General features: G+C 41.1%; 1 protein-coding gene across 1 annotated transcript; it reads left to right on the top strand.

Moving 5' to 3' along the window:
• Positions 1-1,463: 1,463 nt before the first annotated feature.
• Positions 1,464-20,041, top strand: drd3 (dopamine receptor D3; the record flags this gene model as incomplete). Its single annotated transcript, XM_080488998.1, has 7 exons — positions 1,464-1,754; positions 7,149-7,261; positions 9,876-10,012; positions 12,325-12,518; positions 14,800-14,865; positions 16,960-17,335; positions 19,845-20,041. 7 exons carry the CDS (start codon positions 1,464-1,466, stop codon positions 20,039-20,041), a joined length of 1,374 nt encoding a protein of 457 aa, XP_080345124.1.
• Between the last annotated feature and the right edge of the window lie 294 nt (positions 20,042-20,335).

A 20,335-nucleotide genomic window follows, 5' to 3' on the forward strand; every position in this document is an offset into this window, starting at 1 on the left:
AGGCCATCGTATGTGGCATCTTCCCGACAATCAGCAATTGATCTTGTTGAAATGTAAATTGCCTAAAGGTCCAATGAATAAACAGGGAAACACTTCCTCTTAATTACAATCTCAACAGACATGTACATTTCTGAGTTGCGGGGGGTTGAGTGATGCTGACTTCATTCATACTTGCCAGATATTGATAAAGCATGATCAGTAGTGAACATGAGAGGAAAGAAGACAATTTGCTTCAACCAGCACTTGTTCTAAAAGTTTAAACAAACCTATCAGGAGAGGGAACCGGGTGTTATGCAGTCACATCTGAGGAAAAGCTTTTTTGTGCATGTGAATCTGTGTGCTGATGGGCTTTTCTTGCATGGTTCTCTTACATTGTGGCCTGTCCCACCCAATCTTGTGACAATCTCACTGCTGCACTCCTATTAGGAGACTTAAAGGTGATCAGTATAGGCACCCCGTTTTCTTTCCCAGTGCTTTCTTGTGAACAATAACATGATACTGGAGCCACTGAGGAACTGAGTGGAGAATGATAGACTCAGGAAATCTTTAAAAGCCTCCTGGGTTTGAGCCAAGTCTAAAAATGATCTGCTTTTCACTGTGCATTTCACCCTATTTCTGTCTGTGAGAAAGAGATGAGGGAGCTGGATGAGATAGATCAGTTTGTTTACCATCGAGACACAGGTGTGAGCATTACCACACTGCAGATATCTGGACTCAGGCCAGATAGGGAGGCTTGGGAATAAATGAGGAGAAGGATGAAGTGCAGGGAGCAGATAACGGGACCGGAGCCAACTGAGTCTTGCCGGGTGGCAGCATAGACTTATTACTCCTCCCCGGTCATCTAACTCCAGTCACACTGCTCAAAGGCACACTGCCAGATTCTCATTAAAGTAACTATCTCTGTTTTGCTGCTTCTGTTTCTATTAGTTGCGTTAAATACCATTTACAGGAAGGAGGATGGTAAGGCTGACTGGAATCATCATAAATGAAGCGCAGTCTATATGTTTGCTATTAAGAGCATGATTTTCTGCTGAGTCCTTATGGAGATAGGAGCCAGAGAGCTTAATCTTGATGAGGCATCAATATGTGCTTCCATTTTACACTCAGCAGGAGAAGTAATACATTTGTACCATCAAACAGTAGTGATGTCCTGCAAAGAGCATTACTGTTTGGACACATATTAACCATTAGCTTTTATTCAGGCCTGCAGGTCCTCAATCTGCTGTTGCTAGGAGCCAGTATAATTCCCCTTTGACATGAAGTGATGCTGCCATTATCAGACGTCTAATGTGTTATTGGCCACTGATCTGACTAATGAGATGTGAGGAATCTGTCTGTATCTGCATGCCTGTCCAAACAGGGAAAGGTTTGTGGTGAGTAAACACCCAATTATGTGGGGGTTTTTTTTCCCTCTGATGAAGGTCTGCCAAACTTCTCACCTCCCATGACTCCTGGACGTCTCCATGGCGGTCTTTAGTGGCGCAGAGCGGCTCTGGAACGAGTCGGACCGCCTTGGTTGGGACGAGGGAAACCAGAGCTCGGAGGCAGCAGGGCAGGAGGACGGGGAGCGCAACTACTACGCCATGCTGTACTCCCTGCTCATACTGGCCATAGTGTTTGGAAATGTGCTGGTGTGCCTGGCTGTGCTGAGGGAGCGCTCGCTGCAGACCACCACCAACTACCTGGTGGTCAGTTTGGCTGTGGCCGATCTGCTGGTGGCCTCGCTGGTCATGCCTTGGGCTGTGTACCTGGAGGTGAGTATTTATATCGAGCACAACACTTTTCTACTGAGGAATGTACACACATCTTTTCTTACATTCATGTTCTTCCTTCCTCGAGTGGCTATAGAAGAACTGGAAGTGTATATTCCACTTAAAGGGGGTTGGTACAAGTCACTGCAAGTTGCACAGTAAACCTGGCTAGTTTATTTATTTGTTGTTGTATTTGTTCCCCAGAATTCAACCCAGGGTCCCACAGTCAAGGTCAAGACACAACCACATTTGCTTTAGTTGAACAAAATGATTAAAATATATTGTATTTTAATTCAAAAGTTCTACTTTGAGCTTCCTTCATTCTCACCTCATGGGGACAGGGTTCCCAGTTCAGGTCTGGGTCTAGTTCTCTGTGCAGGGTTTGCATGTTCTCCCTGTGCTTGTGGGTGTTTTCTCGGGGTACTTTTGAAAAGCATGCATCTGAGGTACATTGGTTCTGTAAATTGTGTGTGTGAATTTGAATGTGGTTGTCAAATTCTCTATGTGCGTGCACTGAGATGGATGGATGGACTGTACAGGTAATCTATCGCCACAATTTCTGTTATTTTTGGCTGACACAGTTCGGAAGTACAGTACTTTATGTTTCACATTTGCACTATTTAGGCAATTTATTCATCCACTAATTCTAAAAGTAAAACTAACAAGTAAAACATTAGTCACTTGTAGTTTCCTTGATTTCAGTCTATTCTTAATTACGTTTGACTAATTAAATACCTTTATCCATTTAATTTTCTTTTAACGTTCTACTCCCAGATGCATTTGTTTGAACATTTGGTATACTGTAGTATTTATTTATCAATAAATCTAGAATATTTCAGACAATTACTTGTCAATTCCAACCCTATTATTAACTATTTTATAATGATAAACACAATTCCAGCCCACCTCATTCATCATATCCACTTTTTCAACTTATCAGTTTTTTAAACTAACTTTTCCAAAATGAAAAAACACTTTAACATTTTTGAACTATGAATTTTTTGATTTTGTTTTTGTTTCACAATATCCACTATTTCCACTTTCAGGGTATTCTTAAGTGAAGATAGTTCACATGTTGAGAAGCACTCCCATGTGACTTCCTTCAGATATTTAATCTATTTGCTGAACTTTGTTGTATTATTAGCTTCCAGTGTCAAGTACATTAGTCTTTGTTAATTATGTGAAGAAGACAAAAAATTCACATTGATCATCACTTCAGCACTATTGGACTTTTTAGTCATGTTTTAACATCTATCTGTTATTCATTTACTTATTTTTTACTTTGTGCTTTAATAGTTTTGCCACTCATTCAAGTATAGCAATGAAATGTACTCACATATTGTGAGTAACTCTTGAAAGTTTAATTATTGTTTCCAGTCAGTTAGTTCAAGGTTTTTATCAATTTGTCATCCTCTCATCGTCATTTTAAAATACTGGCTTATTCATTTGAATCTCATAAACATTTAAAAATGGAGCTTTTCATCTTCTTTTCACTTGTTCACCAGTTCTATTCTGATCAGCGACAAACCAATTTGCAATCCTAGTTTTGTTTATTACCCATTTTAAATTGCTGTCTACTCTGGAACATTTCCTACACCCCGTCCCTGACACTTGCAGAAGTACATACAGCTCATGTGGAACAAGTGTCCTCTAATAGGAAGTAGCTAATCAATCACAGAAAAGAAGAAAAATGCGGATAGAAGACATATTGCATCTGAGGATGTGGACAAGAATGAAATGTGGATCCATGGCAGCTGTGTGGGAAATATCAAAAAGAAAAAAGAAAAAACCCCTCAGCTGAAGTCAGATAGAAAAATGATGTGGGTCAGTAAACATGACCACAACGTGGGTCATCTGACAGAAGACTGTAATTGTGATCGAATGTATTTTGGGTTGAGCTGAAGGGCATATTGAACATGAAATGATAACTTTATCCGCTTTAGATATTTGGCTGAGCTTCAAGTGTCAACGGAATCTCAAGTCATCATGTTCATCTGTGCTTCACAGATTACTCACTTGCATAAGTTTTTCGGCCGCTGATTGTTCAATTTCCTCATTCACCCTTCTTGTGTTACTTCCTTGTTTAGAAACTTCATTACCTGTCCTAGCACACCTGACCCTGGGGCACCTGCGTTCCATCTGAGTGATATACGGCACGCCAGAAATTCATTGCAGGAACATCCTGTTTGTATAAGATCACGGACATACATGCGCAAGCGTGTGCAAGGTAGTATCCTTGAAGGCTTGTGGAAATTGGATGTGCCTCCTCAAGGGCAGGTGTTTACCCACATGAGGTCTGAAAATCGTCCGGTTGAAAACCCATTATGTATAACAAGAAGCCATGCCACTCTCCAAAGTTTTTCCTCAGCATAAACAGACTGTGGTATTTCTCATGGTGAGCGGAGGATTCAGCGGCAGGTCATCCAGAAAAGAAAATTACCTTCCTCAGTGAGCAGGAGCTGACAAATTAAAGATGATTACATCCTATGAGAGGTAAATTAAGGTACCTCGGATCCTCGATGAGATTCAGTCATGGGTTTCACTTCCTTGCGTGCAGTCATGCTGTAAGAGCTGTTATTTCATTTCAGTGCTGCTAATTTCACATTCAGAGGGAATCTTACAATCCCATGAGGAATGAGCCATTAAAGATAGTATGACAGAAAAGTCTAATGTTCATTAATTTCATATCAATGCAGAGACTAGTAATATCTTAAATGAGGCAGAGAGAAGAAACATGTTCAGCATCAGGGCCTTTAATCCACCGTCACCCTGTGAGCTCTAATCTCAACGACGGGGGATTAAGCTTCCTGTGACCAGAGGGTTGCTGGTTTGGAGTATCACTTTCATTTTCCTCAGCAGGTACTAATCATGTGCTGTTGAGCAAGGCGCCTCTCGCCTGATTGGTACAGTTGATCTATGACCTGTTGTGCTTGAACATAGTAGTTGTGCTGGAGGTAGTGACTGAGGGTATGGTTTCCAGAATTCTTCCTAAATGACGTTTCTCCGTTTCACATCAGCCTTTTTGTTTCATTGAGTACTGTCACTGAAATTTGACATGGGAACATGGAAAGTAATTGTCAAATTTGTAAAATTTCCCAAAACCACACTGCTGATACGTTTTCTTGTTATTTTCTTAACAGAACAAATTATTTCATCCCATGAGTTCACTTATCAGACCCTTTACTTTAGGAGTGGAGGGAATGGCAATTATTTTTTTTCTGAGGGGCCACATAACAAACGAGGACTGCAGCAGAGGGCAGAGTGAGAATCGATCCCAGCTCAATACTATCATAATATCTAGTCTAGTCTGTGTACTTCTTCCATATGATGAGGAGTCCAGGTCTTGTTCAAAGCTGTTTTTCACCATAAGCACGCTTTTCTACGTTGTATGCGTCGTCATTCCACTCATAACCTCTCATTCAGTGAGTCAGTCAGAGACAACAGAAGGGTCACATGTGAATTTTCAATGCTCAGGTCTGGTCTTCACCCACCGAGTGTTTTTACTGAACTGTCCATCATTTGACAGTAGAGATCACACACTGCACTGCTTTGGACTCCCTACATATTATTTATTATGGACCCATGTTCGTGCCTCAGTCCTTTAAGTGTGTGGGGGCCGAGTACAATCATCTGTGCACATACATCATATATATATATATATTTATTTTTTTTAGAGTTCGATTTTCAAACTCAGATTAAAAACTACAGGAATTTATCTCAGAGCTTCCATAAAGTTTGACAATTCACTAGAGAGATTAAAAAGAATCTGAATCGATGCAGCAGAGCCTGATGTATCCCGTTTCTCATTCCCAAATCATTACTTTGAATCAGTATTTCCCTTGCGTGGTACTTGAGACACATTACCCGGCATGTTGTGGACATCGCTCTGCTCTAGCACTCTTTATTCAAATAAATAGGTTGTCATCAGGTTTTGCAAAAGCTTGATAATGACCCTGTCATTTGTAGGACTTTTTGGAGCAGTGCGGCATGTTGTACAGCATCCTGGGTTGCCAGTTCCACTGTAAAACACTGATTTATAGTCACTTGTATTTGTAACAGTACACACACCTTTGTGGTTTCAAAAATCCTGATTATGATTCAGCTGTTGCACCAATGTCACTGATTTGCCATTTGTCCCAATTCAATTGAGTATATTTCTACAGCACCAATAACAACATTGTCATGTCAAGGCACTTTGATGGAGAAACACCCAACTGTTCCACTTGAGCAATCGCAGGCGACGGTGGAAAAGAAAAACTCCCATCTGAAGTTGTGAACACACTGCATAACGCAACACGAGCATCATATCATATGGAACTAAGACGCAGCGCTTCATGCCTGTTAAAACACCCAAATCTTTCAAACGTTGTGCCCGCAGCTTTTTGCTTCAACTTTTCTGTCCCAGGAGATCGCTCTCATGACATCACGGTGACATTTCTGGAGACTTGAGAGAATTTGTCCGGGGCAGCAGAAGATCTAATACAATTGATCTTTAGGTATGAGTCTGAAGAGATATGTCAATAGGACTACATTGATTGTGAATGGGTAAGATTATATTTTGTTAGAATTTTGAAATACATGGAGATATAAGCAGTTAGATGTTCTGTTTTTTTTTGCACATGTGTTTCAAAACCATTGTCCTTGTGAATGCCCTAGTCTCTGTGGAACATATCCGATCTGTGTAAGTAGAGAGCACCTTCTATTTACATCTTTATGTGTGTGTGTATGTCTGTGCACATTCCCACATGCAGACATCGCCTCTCTTTGTAGGTAGGCGTACATTCTCATCCTGGATCTGAGAGATTCAATAGTGAGGCAGTGGCTCTTGGATCCCATTTATCTCTGTCAGACAGTTATTACCAGGCATTATAGAGCCTAACTTAAAGCCCGTCAGCCTTAGCAGGACCTGGCTCGGGGGGTGGGGGGGTAGAGATGTGGGGGTTTAAGGTGTTGTTGGTTTAGCCGGAGGATTCTGTCCTTCTACTAAAATTGAAACCCTCTGCAAGATAATTAGATTATGTGTTATACAGGTTCTCTCCTTTGTCTCCTTAACAATATCCATGTCATCCATGACAGCACCACAAAATATTTATGCTTGACTGCTCCAGAGCACTTTGCAGCTACTGTTGAGAGGACGACATGGACTGTATGTCAACTTGAACACGCATACATTATCCTAATTAACATTCCAGTGGGAAGTAATCTTCCAATTCAATACATCGGCATACATACACCACTAATATTAGCAGCTGAGGCAGATATTTTTTTCTTTGTGTAAAGTGAACACTTTGATTCCTTCCCTCACTTCAATGTCACGAGCGTGTGCATTCATACTTCACGGTGAAGGGGGGGACAAGAAGCTCGTATGTTGTTAATCTGCCTGTCTGTCCTGTGCAGGTGGTCGGCGGCGCCTGGCTTTTCAGTCGGCTCTACTGTAACATCTTTGTCACGCTTGATGTGATGATGTGCACTGCCAGTATCCTCAATCTGTGTGCGATCAGCATCGACAGGTGAGATTGTCTGTGGCGTTTTTCTTTCTTGCAGCAGGTTTTGTGTACAACTACGGATGCAGCCATGACACCTCCAGCGGGAAATGTTAGATTTCCATACCTCTGCCAGGTCCGTTCTGTCCTTCATCTCTTCTCATAGACATTTCAAAGCTTACTGCAGGAAGACAGCATTCTGCCATCTCGCACATGACAGGTGTTTGGGAGGAGTGTCGTGCTTGAGCTTCAACTGTTTGCATCGAGTTTTTACATTATTCATTTGCTTGGTTTTCTTGTTGTGTTACAGTTAATATTTTATATTTCTCCACGGTGTTTGAACTTACAACCTCCAGGCATCAGGAGAACAATATTCAGAATGAATCAAATAGGTTTGTAAGAAGTGGATGTGTCTGGGGAATGTATATTTTATTTGTACATCCTGAAGGAGAAGGGAGTGTTTGTATTTATGTGCACTCAGTAAAGATGCAGAGGACTCGAAGCGCTTTCCCTAAGATACAGATTTGCTGAGTGTTTTAGTTTTTGAGGGCATGATCGTTTGTATTTGCCTGGTTATAAGACATTTATACTTCTACCGCAGCCATTCAGAATTTTTAACGTTTCTTGAGTTCTTGAACTCAGACCTCGTTTTAGTATCTTTTGTTCGCTCATATTGGAATTTACTAATAAAATCCTTGTGGTAATGTCATAGGGGTTGTTTGTAGTGATGAGGTAACACACACAGAGCCCTCCAGCTCTACTGTATTCTTATAACGATGTATGATGAGATTGTGAGTATTGATTAGTTGGCCAGATTTACACGGAATGCTCTCAGTGTCACTTTCAGGCCAGGGAAAGCTGCCGTTTTCATGGAAAAATCTGTAAACCCACTACAGCCATGTAGCAAATGTCAAACATGAATTTATTCTTGCACAAGTGAACTTCAAGGAGCCGAAGAACCAGACGTAAATCCTGTATATAAAAATAGTTAACCTTGTGACAAAAAGGCGACTTTACGTCAGTGTTCTGTGTCCCGAATGTGTCCTCAGTCACCAAATGGCCATTCTTTTCTTCTTTTTTTTTTTTCTTCATTAATTAGTCATCTGCATTGCCTGCGGCCAGAATTGGCTTTTAATGTGAGCGCTAAGGTTTCATTCACAATGAAGAGGGAGGAGAAGGCCAAAGAAGGTAGTGACCTGAAAGCAATTTTCTACCACAGGGCTTTCCAACAAGTTGATTTTTTCATGGTATTAAAGTGTCTAAAGATTTAAATCTGTGACTTTATTATAGTGTCGCTGAAGATAGTGCTCTTTCATGAGTTGAGGAAAGTTCCTGGCTTTTAAATGACTGTTTCAGGCTCCTGTAGTCTAAAACGCACAACGTTTAGCCCTTCAGCCAAAGTCTGTAAGTCGATCATGGGGACGATTTAGCCGGCAGATGTTTCTCAAACGTATTTTAATATCTTTTGCCTGTTTAATTGCACTGTGTGGGGTGCTTGCTCATTTCACACAGTACATAATGCAGATAAAGTTTCTTGGAGCGTTGCGGTTGTTTGTGATTGATTATTACATGAGACAACATTCCCTCTGCAGCATCACATGTTTGTTTGGATCTAAATTAATTGCAGCGCGTCAGAGGCATTCTGTGTTCATGGTGTAAAACAAATCTGCATTACACTGGCGGCAGCCTTGTTTATTTAAAAGTTCCCAGCAAAGACGGCTCTGATAGTGCTAAAGAGTTGCCGCGTTTTTAAAAAAAAAAAAAAAGAGAAATCTGCTTTATACATTAGCGGCATGAATACAGCAGAAAGTCAGCCGCAACGTCAAACTTCAAGGTGAAATACCTTTGTGCTTTGAGTGGTGATTCAGAGCACATGAACACTTTTTTTTCTTCCTTTTTTCCATTCCAAACTGAAAGTAAGTTAAAGCAGCGCTTGATTAATAAACCATGTTGCATATTTACTCTCTAGATAGACTCTCCACATTTCATACCCGCTTTTATTCAGCCGGACAGCGCCACGTCAGAGGGGTACAGACGGAGTTAAAAGCAGGGAGCAAAGTATTTTTAGTGAACGTCTGTGCTCATTTGGCTCCGGGTTTCACTCTGCATTTTGCCCAGAGAAGAACCAGAGTAATTAGTCTGATGAGGATAAACAATCATGGCAGTTATCTGGCTCTAAACAACATAACATCACATCCATTTTCGGCGCGAGTCCGGCGTAATTGCCGCTTCTTCAGAGCCAGTGCTGAACCTCGTTTTACCGGGCTCATTATACACTCTTGGCATATAATGTGCTGATTAACTCTTAAAAATCAAAGCCCCTCTTGGGTTATTGCTGAATACTCAAATTGTTTCTGAATAGAAATACATAGTTTGCTTCTCTATTGTTGGTCTTTACATGATCCACTTGCTCTCAGCGGTGCATTTCCGGGCATCCCCAGGGCCCAATGTTTTTCAAGGACACTCTGTTACTTCCTCTAATTATTGTATTCTAGAATACTATACCAGCACTTTCTCTTCATTCAAATGTCACCGTCAACAATGACACGGGTTTTCAAAGCGGTTTAGATTGTTTTGTGTGTGCGTGTGTGTGTGTGTGTGTGTGTGCGTGTGTGTGTGTGCTTGTGTGTGTGTTTTGCAGGTACACCGCGGTAGTGATGCCAGTGTTGTACAACACCACACATCGCTCCAGGAAGAGAGTATTTGTGATGATCGCCACCGTGTGGGTCCTGGCCTTTGCTGTCTCCTGTCCTCTCCTGTTTGGCTTCAACACAACAGGTCAGATCAACATTTTGACTTGTTGGTGGTTCTTCTCCTGATGGCTTTCACTGAAGTTGAATGGACAGATGCAAACACAACTTTTAATTATTCTAAGATCCAGTACTAGGCGCTTACAGTGGCAGGATGATATAAAGTGGGATTTCATTGAGCTGCATAAAGAAAACTCAGCCTTTAAACATGCTGACATGTTCCTTGTCTTGAGCTTTGTGAAGCCTGTAAAAATCAATGATAAAACAATGATGGTGTTGGTGTTGAAATCTAGGATAATAAAGCGGCACATGTGGCGATTTGTGGTTGTGGCAGTTTTACTGACAGGCAGGGTGTCACACTTTGTTCCTGTCGTATTCCTTAGGTCACAATTATGAGCAGCTGACTGGGAAAGACTAGATATGTCAGTGATGTCACTGTGAGTCTGAGTCGTGGGGAAATTATGACAGTAACAATACCTCCCACTTGGTACAGAAAACACAACAAACCAGTGGGAGAATTGCTTCCAGGCCACCACTGCTAAAATTATATCTTAATAAGATTCAGCATTAAGACTGTTGTGACCCACTCAGATAATTTCAAAATGTGGCAATTTAAAGATATTTAAATTAGCTGTGTGGATATGCATGGTGTGAGCAAATTAGAATAAAAGGGGAAATGCTTATTTCTCCACTCTGCAGCATAACAAATTGCATTCTATAGAATACTGCAATATAATACTCTGTGGATTTGAGACTTGATCCAGGCTGAGGATCAAATACTGTGTCTTGTAAACACTCCCAGCTTTATTATATTTATAGTGAAGTGCTCAATTCCTCAGACGTTCTCAGGCTTTCACAGTTGATCTTTTATCAGTGATTCTCAGAGCACTAAAGTTGTTGTTTTGTGTTAAAGTGATGTTTTTTGGAGTGGCATTGCTTTTTCTAAGTTTACTTTGAAAAACATTTCTTTTTTTCTCTCACTTTAGAAGTCTTTTTCTTGCTTTGTCAAAGAAAATACAAATGCCAGACAGCCATAACATTGTGACCACTGACAGGAGAAGGCAACCATACAAGTGTGCAGTCTGTAGTGGTCTGCATCTAAAGTGGTGAACAGGCAACAACACAGTCATGGGGAACAAAGTCTTATAGCTGGACTTGGGAGACGAAGGTTGGCCTGTATGTTCTGACCCAGCAGATAGCATTCTAATAGGTTTCAAACACGGAGCTCATCATAATTTGTATGTGTAGGATGAGCAACAGGGGAACCTACACAACGTTACAGTTGATTGGTGCGTAGTTTGATGAATTTGCAGCAGTGTTGGAGGATTGTTTTTTTCAGTCAAGTGTATATTGCTATTCAAATTTAAATTTTCAGACATCATCTATGTTGCAATTACAGTAGATGAAGATCGGGCATCATTCATTGATAGTGAGTAATTTGTGAACAGCGACACCTGCTATGTGTAACTCGATATTGACTTGACAAAATATTAACCTCTGTGAAGAAACAGAAAAAAATTACAACCAATAGCAAAAGGTGAGCACATCATCAGCTTCACATCATCAGATTTTAATAGCGAGCAGCGCAGACACATGATTGCGCACGCAGTCAGGCACATGAGTCAAACACAATGTAAACCTACTCATTCAGATCTAAGCTGTTAGTTTATTCCACACGTCTGCTAACAAATGGCAGCAGAAATTCTGAAACCCTCGTAGGTGGGGGGGACCAGTAGCATTTGACAAGATGGATGTCTTATACCTGCCAAACAGCATTGAGAAATAATATGAGTGTAGAAGCTGAGAACAGTTTGGAGAGAGGCTGCAAATAGATTTTATCTGTCGGTCCATGTTTCCATCTCCATGTGTATTGAGGTATGTGGTATTGATCTCAAGAGGCAGAGCTCCTCAGTTTGTTCATGACACTGACATGCAATGTATATTTTACATCTGTGGTGCAGTCAGAATGTGGTCATTTTCTCTTCAAATTGCAATGCACAGCTCTTTTTGAGAGAGATGCACATTTCCCTCTGCAAGATTAATTGAAAAAAAAAAAAAGTGTATATGGTGTTATCAACATGCCAAAAGATCTCTTATCCTGTATTTACAGTGTCTTTATTATCAAATCAATCATGCCATGCTCTGGGAGTCATCCCTATGACTTTATGTGTGCTGGTGTGCCGCACTGCTCAGCTCCCGATTCAAGCAGAATATGAAAGGAAGCCAAGAGATAGAAAGCATGCTCAAGGGTCAGAGACCACCTGTAAATTATGCCCTCCCCCTTACATCATCCTGTCATTTTGAGCCCTTTTGCATAATGATACTTCCCTCTTGTCGCAGATGATCCTATGGTGTGCTCCATCTCCAACCCTGAGTTTGTCATCTATTCCTCTGTGGTGTCCTTCTACCTGCCGTTCATCGTCACCCTGCTGGTCTACATCCGCATCTACGTCTTCCTCAGGATGAGGCGGAAGAGGATCACCTTTGGACAGGCCAGTGGAAAAGTTCAGCCGGGCTCCGTACCAGCGCCTGTGGTGAGTATCAGTTCTAACCAGAGGCTGCAGGTGACAAAGTGTTTGCACTTCTTTACTGTAACTTGAGGAGATTTTTCAAACATCTGTACTTGCGTATTTATTTTTTTTGACAACATTTTGGTTTTACTTTCTACATTTGAACATTTTCACACAATTGATTGTGCTTCTACTTACTTAACTTTACTTAAGAATGACTTCTTAACACAAATAGAGGCTTGTGAGAATTGAAAACCCAACAAATCCTTGAACGTTTGTTACTGGTTTAATTGTAATATTTAATAATGTCCCAAAGCCACAGAAAATTTCAAAGCACTATTATAAAACCTTTCAGATTGTATGAAGTTAAAAATTCATGCATTAATAATTGTGAATAATTCAGCTATTTTTCAACTCCTTATTCTTTGGAGACACAAGGTCTTCCTCTAACAGCAACTATATATTTTTTATGTGCTTTCGGTCTCTACTCCCTCATTTCCATACACACACATGCACATAGAAAATGACTTGCAAATTACAGTGCACCTCTATATTCTGGTTGAGGCACTCCCAATACACAGATGCCTCACAAGCAAATCCACCCTTAATGTTTCATAACTGGTTCCTCCACAGCAGAAAAATGTAAAGTGTAGAGGAAGACCGACCGGGGAAAAAGCTATACTGTCAGAAAGACTAGATAAAACTGCTTTAGTTAAAAAAAATAAAAAATAAATTCTGACATGCTGAATTATTTTTCAACCAATAGTCACAGGTAAAATCATTCAGAGGCAATGTCACAAGAATCCTCAGGATATAATGTTGTGATGTCAGTATTATACACCAGAAGGGGTTATGTAAATGTTGGATGAGAGAGACCAGGCTTTTAAATGAACACAGATCAAAGATGAAATGTAAATGTATAGCTGTGCTCTGAGGCAGCTGACACGCCTGTCTCTGCAAATCTGAAGTTGTTCTTAATTAAATAGCTTGTCATGTTAAAAATAGCAAATCCAATGTGGACTCTGTTTTTGCATCTGTCTTTGAGCTCTTTCACACTCCACTGTATTACATCTTAAAGAAACAAAATGTTTGGCAACTGACAAATAATAGACGACGCCTAACAACCCATGAACCGTCACTGAAATGCTGCAAAGACCAGGATGTTCACAGTGGCAATGCTGACAGCCAGATAATAGATGGTATTTATCATTTGAACATCTTTTCACTGTACTGAGATTTGCCTCGCTGCACTATGGAGAGAGTACAGATAAAGAAAATGGGAATATGGTTAGTATTGCTCATTACTAGTAAAATAAAGTGTATATTGGATAAAACATGAAGTCGATAGGTACAGACACCATATCTATTTCACCTTTTGTATGCTCTTTAAGAAATTATAATTTCCACTCATATTTCACTCTTAATGATTTGGTGTCAAAGATGGCCTTGGTCTTTAAATGCTGGTTTCTCATTATGATACACATCTGAATATTGCTCTCGAGCTGTCGGGTTTTGATCATATCCATCACTCCAATGTTTGCCCCAATTCCATCTATCATACAAATGAGGGCTTAATCCTAATAACCACGGGCAAGGAGACATCAGGTCACATACTCTGCATCTGTATCTACCCTATTTTTAAAATGTGGTGTATAAAAAGACGCTATTGGATAATAACATCCAGTAACATGCTCAGTTTTGGCTCAACCGGGAGGTTCCCGTCTGATTCGGCCGGTTTCATCCCACTCTTTTTTTTTCCTCTTCAGTGCACACACATTTTTACCGTCAGGTCGTCTATTTTAACACCAGGTTACAGATAATTGGTTGTAGTTGAGCTCCAGTTTGGAATCACATCCATGAGTGGAGACACCCAGTGTAAAATCCAGGCCCTGAAGGGGTTCAGGCTGAGAGACTTTTAATGGAAAACAGTTTTGAAACGGCATAATAGGACTCCGGCTCAGTCGAGTGACAGATCATTTGATATGAAGGAGTTTTTCTGTTTCTCCATGTTTCAAAAGAACCCACTGTTATTATTTTGTTGAGCTGCAATTGAGCCGTGCAGCATTCCGCTCAGGAATGAGAATGACCTAAAATACAAGATACATGAACTCCCTTCATTTGTTTTGTATGCGTCAGTGGGGATAGTATGAATTTTAATTAAAGTATCCTCGGGGATCTGAAGTCTCAAGTGAATTACTCAGTAATGTTCTATATGAAGACTTATGGGAATGAGTTGGATTAATGTCTCTGGAAATTAACAATTCTTCCTATATATTCTCTATCTTCAACCTCTCCCGGCTCCCAGGAGACTTGTCTGCAAGAGGAGACTCCCAAGGCAAAGCAAGACTTGTCACCCATAAAAATCAAAGTGGTAAGTGTTATTTTAATTTTAAGTTAAAGACTGAAGGCCTTTTTATGTCACTTTTCAGTTGAAATCGTTTCAGTTGTTTTTGACATTTGCTGACGTGAGAAAAAAACAAGCTTGAAGTGCCTCTTCTCAGGGCCGAAAACAACACTCAATGGAAACGATATTGACCCTTAAAGCTCATACACTTTTAGATTGTAGCACAGATGTCAAATCTAGCCCAATATGATGTAAATAAGGTCTGACTAGTAAAATGGTAAGTCGCACAAATTCTGCATCCTTTCAGAATGCACGTTTTCACAAACTCAGAGTATGGCTTTGAAGCTAATACTGCTTCACTTGTAATAACATAGGCAATCTTTGCTCGTGCAGCTCGGATCTCTTGCTGCATTGCTGCCACGATCTACATTTCACTTCTGGGTCTCAGTGTTGTTATGTCCTCACTAAATCGAAGTGGCCCCCACTGGACTGTAGGGACAGCAGTTAAATCATAAGTGAAAAGTGGCAGTAGATGTTTTTGGATTAAAACGCCTGGTGGTCAGTTTTGGCCCTCGTGCCTCATGTTTACTGATTGTTTTAGGTTACACTCAACATCTACAAGTTAAAACCACTGATTTGAGAGAAAAACATAATAAAATCATGCAACTCAAAGAAATCTGATGTGGAAAAATAATTTTGCCTCACATTTATGTACTGCTATAACGTGCAATGTTGCATTGCGTAGCACCTCTGACTTTAGTTGTCTCTCTGACTTCCTCTCCGTGAATCTACATGCAAGCCCGAGTTTTTGCTCCGCTGCATGACCACCGCCCGGAGGTTGGACAGAGAGCGCTGGATATTGTAATTCAGAAACGTGGCCCGTTGTGTTGCGTCACCTGATCACCAGTCGGCTGAGCAAAGTGTGTGGGTGACGCACTGCAGCACCTGCAAGACCTGCAGATTGCTCAAAGGCAGAAGAAACAACAATCTGTAATTTTCCTCAGAGGATAGCATGCTGAGATGAGTACGAGAATACCAGGAGAATGCAGTTGTGCGGCACTGCAAGAAATACACAGTGTACATTACTTACAGCAAGGTAAAGATTCCTCGTCCTCTGGAGGCGTACGGCCCATTTGCATTGTTTACTTTCCCTGGAACAGGAGAGAAATGAGCAAAAACCTATACACGGTTTATTTTTTATGACCCCAGCTGGGAAAGTTTTTATCGGGTTGAAAGGCTCTTGAAATAGAAACTGGTCAAAAGCGAGTCTCACTCACCAAGTCGGTGAGCTTATAGGAGGAGCACTCCTATTAAGCCCAAGAGGGATAAGCTACAACAGGCTGTAGATGCAAAGATGTGTAATCACTTAATTAAAATATTAAAGCTGCTGTTATCTTGTTGTTGACTCTAGGATGACAGAGCAAGTCCAATATGACACACAACCTTCATAGTTTAGGTAGCAGGATTCACACGTTTCTGTTAACTTGGATGCGATTCGTAGTAACCCTGGAGCTACGTTTTAATATCTCCAGAGAAAACGTGCTGCAAAAAGGGAATTTTTGTGTTCCCCCATCGGTGCTCAACTGGCTTTGCTGATTGCTGCATTTGGAAACTGCAATAATGACTGTCGTGAGACTCGGAGGCCACAATGAAAAGATGAGGTGACATGAGAGATTTTAAAAAAGCAGCTGAGAGAATGTTTTTGTCACTTCGATGAACAAGAATAGATGTTATTGCAATACATGCTTTGACATTTAGCTGGAAAAGTAGCTCGTGAGGAAAAAATAGGATTAAAAAAAATTTGATTTGTGCATCTCTTATTGAGACAAATCTATGAATAAGTGGCTGGTAACAAGGCAGGTGGGTCTCATTCTTTAAGATCAAGTGAGGAGATCAAATATCCAGTAGAGCCTCAAAGGCCACATTGGAGCTGATGAGTTGCTTCCCGAGGTGTATCAGACTCCTCCAACAGGGAGGAGGCCTCCGACAGGAGTCCAGGTCCTACGGAAGAGACTGCGTCAAAACGTAGCTTCAGGTTTACTGCGAATCACATGTAAGCGTCCAAGAGAAAATGGATCTTTTCCTCGTGGGTTTGCTTTCAATATGTGTTTGTTCCTTCAGCAGAGTGTGGAGCCTTCAGCCCCCTCCAAGTCCAGCATGCTGTCGGGGTGTTTGTGGCGCAAACGTCCAAAGACGGGGCCAGTGGAGAACTCTGTGCTGCCTGCAGTCGACACGCATAACTACTGCAGCATCAGTCACGCCTCCTGTGGCCGCACGGACCTGGACCTGGACCAGGAGCGAGGGGAGCGAGGTGTGGAGGAGAGCAACCAGGTGGAGTGTCCCCCTGCAAGGATGAGCTGCGAAGTGAAAGACCTGTCCAACGGCCGGACACACACGGCCCTTCGACCGATATCTCACGCTCAAATCAACAACATGCGCTTCAGGACCATGCACGCTCGTGAGAAAAAGGCCACTCAGATGCTGGCTATAGTGCTCGGTGAGTAGAAACCGTCGGTAAAGGCATAAGTTAAGGCAACACAATTGTAAATGTCAGGTTAACATAAAACACAGACAGAGCTATGGGTGCAGTATCTGAACTGGGCGTTTTTCCGCATTAACTGCCTGGATATATTTTTGATGAACTTTTCCTCCACACGCGCTCGATCACCTGCTATTTCAGTCGGCCGTGCCCGTATGAGGCATTTGCTTACTCTGTGTGCTTGTGCTGCACATTTTGCAGAGCTACAATAAATCATAACAGAATGTCAAAAGTGTGGCTGGCTTCAGGTTCACAGCGTGCGTGTTGGAAAAGAAGCTAATAACGCAAGCTTCAACACTCTCCAATTATCAGCCAGGTCCAGTTAGCGCTGGCGCAGCACAGCGCTCATTGGCAAAAAAAAAATGTAATGGGAGGCGTCTGATTACATTACACTGGTGTCGGTGAAAACAGTGGCGCGCACACACAAGTCGATGTCAATCCAAGCGGCTCCCCACCTGCTCCTCAGCCTGCTGACCACGGCGTCCCTGCAATGCCGTGACCCCAATTATAAGGCCGGGATGTAATGAGCAGTCTGGCTGCACTGCAGCACTTACAATTATGGTTTGGAGACTTGTTTATAGGTAATAACCGACATCCTGCTGGCTGCTAATGGGTTGTTCTTGCTTAAGAATGCACAACAAATCAGAGGTTGAGAGTGTTTTGACTCTGGCCATCAAACTTTTATTTTTTTCTTCTAAAACAACACATTGTTCTTTTAAACAGACACAAATACAACCACAGTTCTCCAGTGGTCAGTAGGATGTGCAAGCTGTAAATAGAAACAGGACACCGTGATTTTCACTTCTCATAAACTCATTGTTGATTCGTTAGGAAAATAAACCTCAAGCAGATGTTGAAAGTAAGAGATCTGATTACTTGTTGAGTTTGATTGTAATCATCTGAATATGCATTTACGGGGAAAAAGAGAATGATTGCTGGAGTTTTGGGAGAGAAAATTTGTTCCACTCTTGGTTGATTTGACATTCTCGCTGCCCTCTTCAGAAAGTTGTCTATTGTTCTGGACTGCAGTAAGGTCAGTTCAGCCCAAACGAAATCCCTGTTGAGATGTGGTGTAGTATTGTCTAGGGGAAATACACAAGTTCTTCCCTGAATGAAACATCTGGATAGGAGCGCATGTTGGCCTCAAACCTCCAGACAATTTTTATATACTGAATGTCCTTACAGGTGAGTAAACTTTCCACTCCATAGGCATAAATGTAACCTCATATTGGAATTACTTGCTTTTGCCAGGAGGAGTCAGCAAAGTTTGACCTCACTTTGCATGAATCTATATCTGTGTGTTGCACACTAAACAGTATTTCTTTTGTATAGTTACCGCTGTGTACCGCCGTTCAATTCAAAATTGTTGATTGTTTTTCTTGTAGCTTTATGTCTCACTTTGAACATCTGACATCTTGTCTATGTGCTCTTCTGATTAAATATGGATTTGTGAGATATGAAAGTCATTGCATTTTGTTTTTAGTTTTATTTCATTTTTTACTGCTTGCCCCACTTTGATAGACTTGATGTTTTAAAACAGTTTCAATTTTTTAAACCATAGTGGCACATTTTATTGTAATATAGCAAACACATAGTATATGATTACATGGAGAGTTTAATGAATTGACTGTTTACCTTTACCACAGTAGATAATGTGTGTCGGACCTGATTTGTATAGTTACAACTATATGACCATCATTGTTTTGGCATCAGTTTTGTTTGCAACACACTAATGTGAAGCATTAGTGCTGCAAATTAAGTGATCACTCAACAGTTCCAATCTGACAATATTGTTGGGACTTGGATCTCACGGTATCATAATCAGATGATTTGTTCCACAAGACATCAAATAATGAATCGGAGAGAAGTAGTGAGGATTCAGGTCATTACTTCAAATTAGTTTTGCAGATGGACGTGGAGCTGAAGTGCAAAATGTGGCAAACAGCTGAGCTAAAAATCTTTTTTCCTGTTTGTTGTCTTTGAGCTGCTCTTTACTTGCTTTGCTTTTACCTTGGCAAGATGAAATGATTCTGAAATGAGCTTCATTATTTTGATCGCTTTGTGGACCTTTAGGAGGTTTAATAATTAGACCGTCAGTCCTTCTTATAACTGTTTATCTCAAATATTGTATGGTAACTGAAAAGTAATGTAAAGCCAATGTTACTTTAATCTGGAAGTGATTTAGTAATGTAATAGTCTCTTGTTACTATGATGCCATTTACAGGGCAATAGATAAATAAGCTTTCAGTGAACAGAAACTATGGAAAAGACTAACACAAAGTCTTTTTTTCTCCTCTTTTCTGCTTTTCTCACTCTTCATCTGCACACTTTTACCTTACATTGACACTATAAACACGTTGACCTTCATTTCACAATTACATTTTTCTATCCACTCCACACTGACCATTCAAACCTTCTCTCCTCTGTTGTCCTCTCCTCGTACATCTCTGCTGTCTCGCTGCTCCAGGGGTGTTTCTCATCTGCTGGCTGCCTTTCTTTGTGACTCACATTCTGAACACCCACTGCGGGACATGCTACGTGCCTCCTGCTCTTTACGGTGCTTTCACCTGGCTGGGGTATGTCAACAGCGCCCTCAACCCCGTTATCTACACCACCTTCAACATCGAGTTCAGAAGGGCCTTCATCAAGATTCTCAGCTGCTGAAGACGGAAGCGTGCCAGGAAGTTAAAATGGAAATAAGGCTGCGCGGTTGTGCCTCAACTCGGACGTGGCACCTTTAACGAACTGTGACCGCAGACGAATGCTGGTCACAAACAAAAGAAGCAAATCTGCTTCTATACTCGGAGTAATACAGTGGCAGCAAGTGAAGCACGGACACGACTCAGCACTGTGATGTTCACTTCATGAAAACTAAAGGGTTTCTACTTTTCTGACTCCAACAAAGACTCAAGCTTTTCATTGAACAGGCCTGGGATCTCATTTTGAACGGTATTACTC

This window comes from Lipophrys pholis (assembly GCF_963383615.2).
Source record: "Lipophrys pholis genome assembly, chromosome: 20".
In the NCBI taxonomy this organism is placed as follows: Eukaryota; Metazoa; Chordata; class Actinopteri; order Blenniiformes; family Blenniidae; genus Lipophrys; species Lipophrys pholis.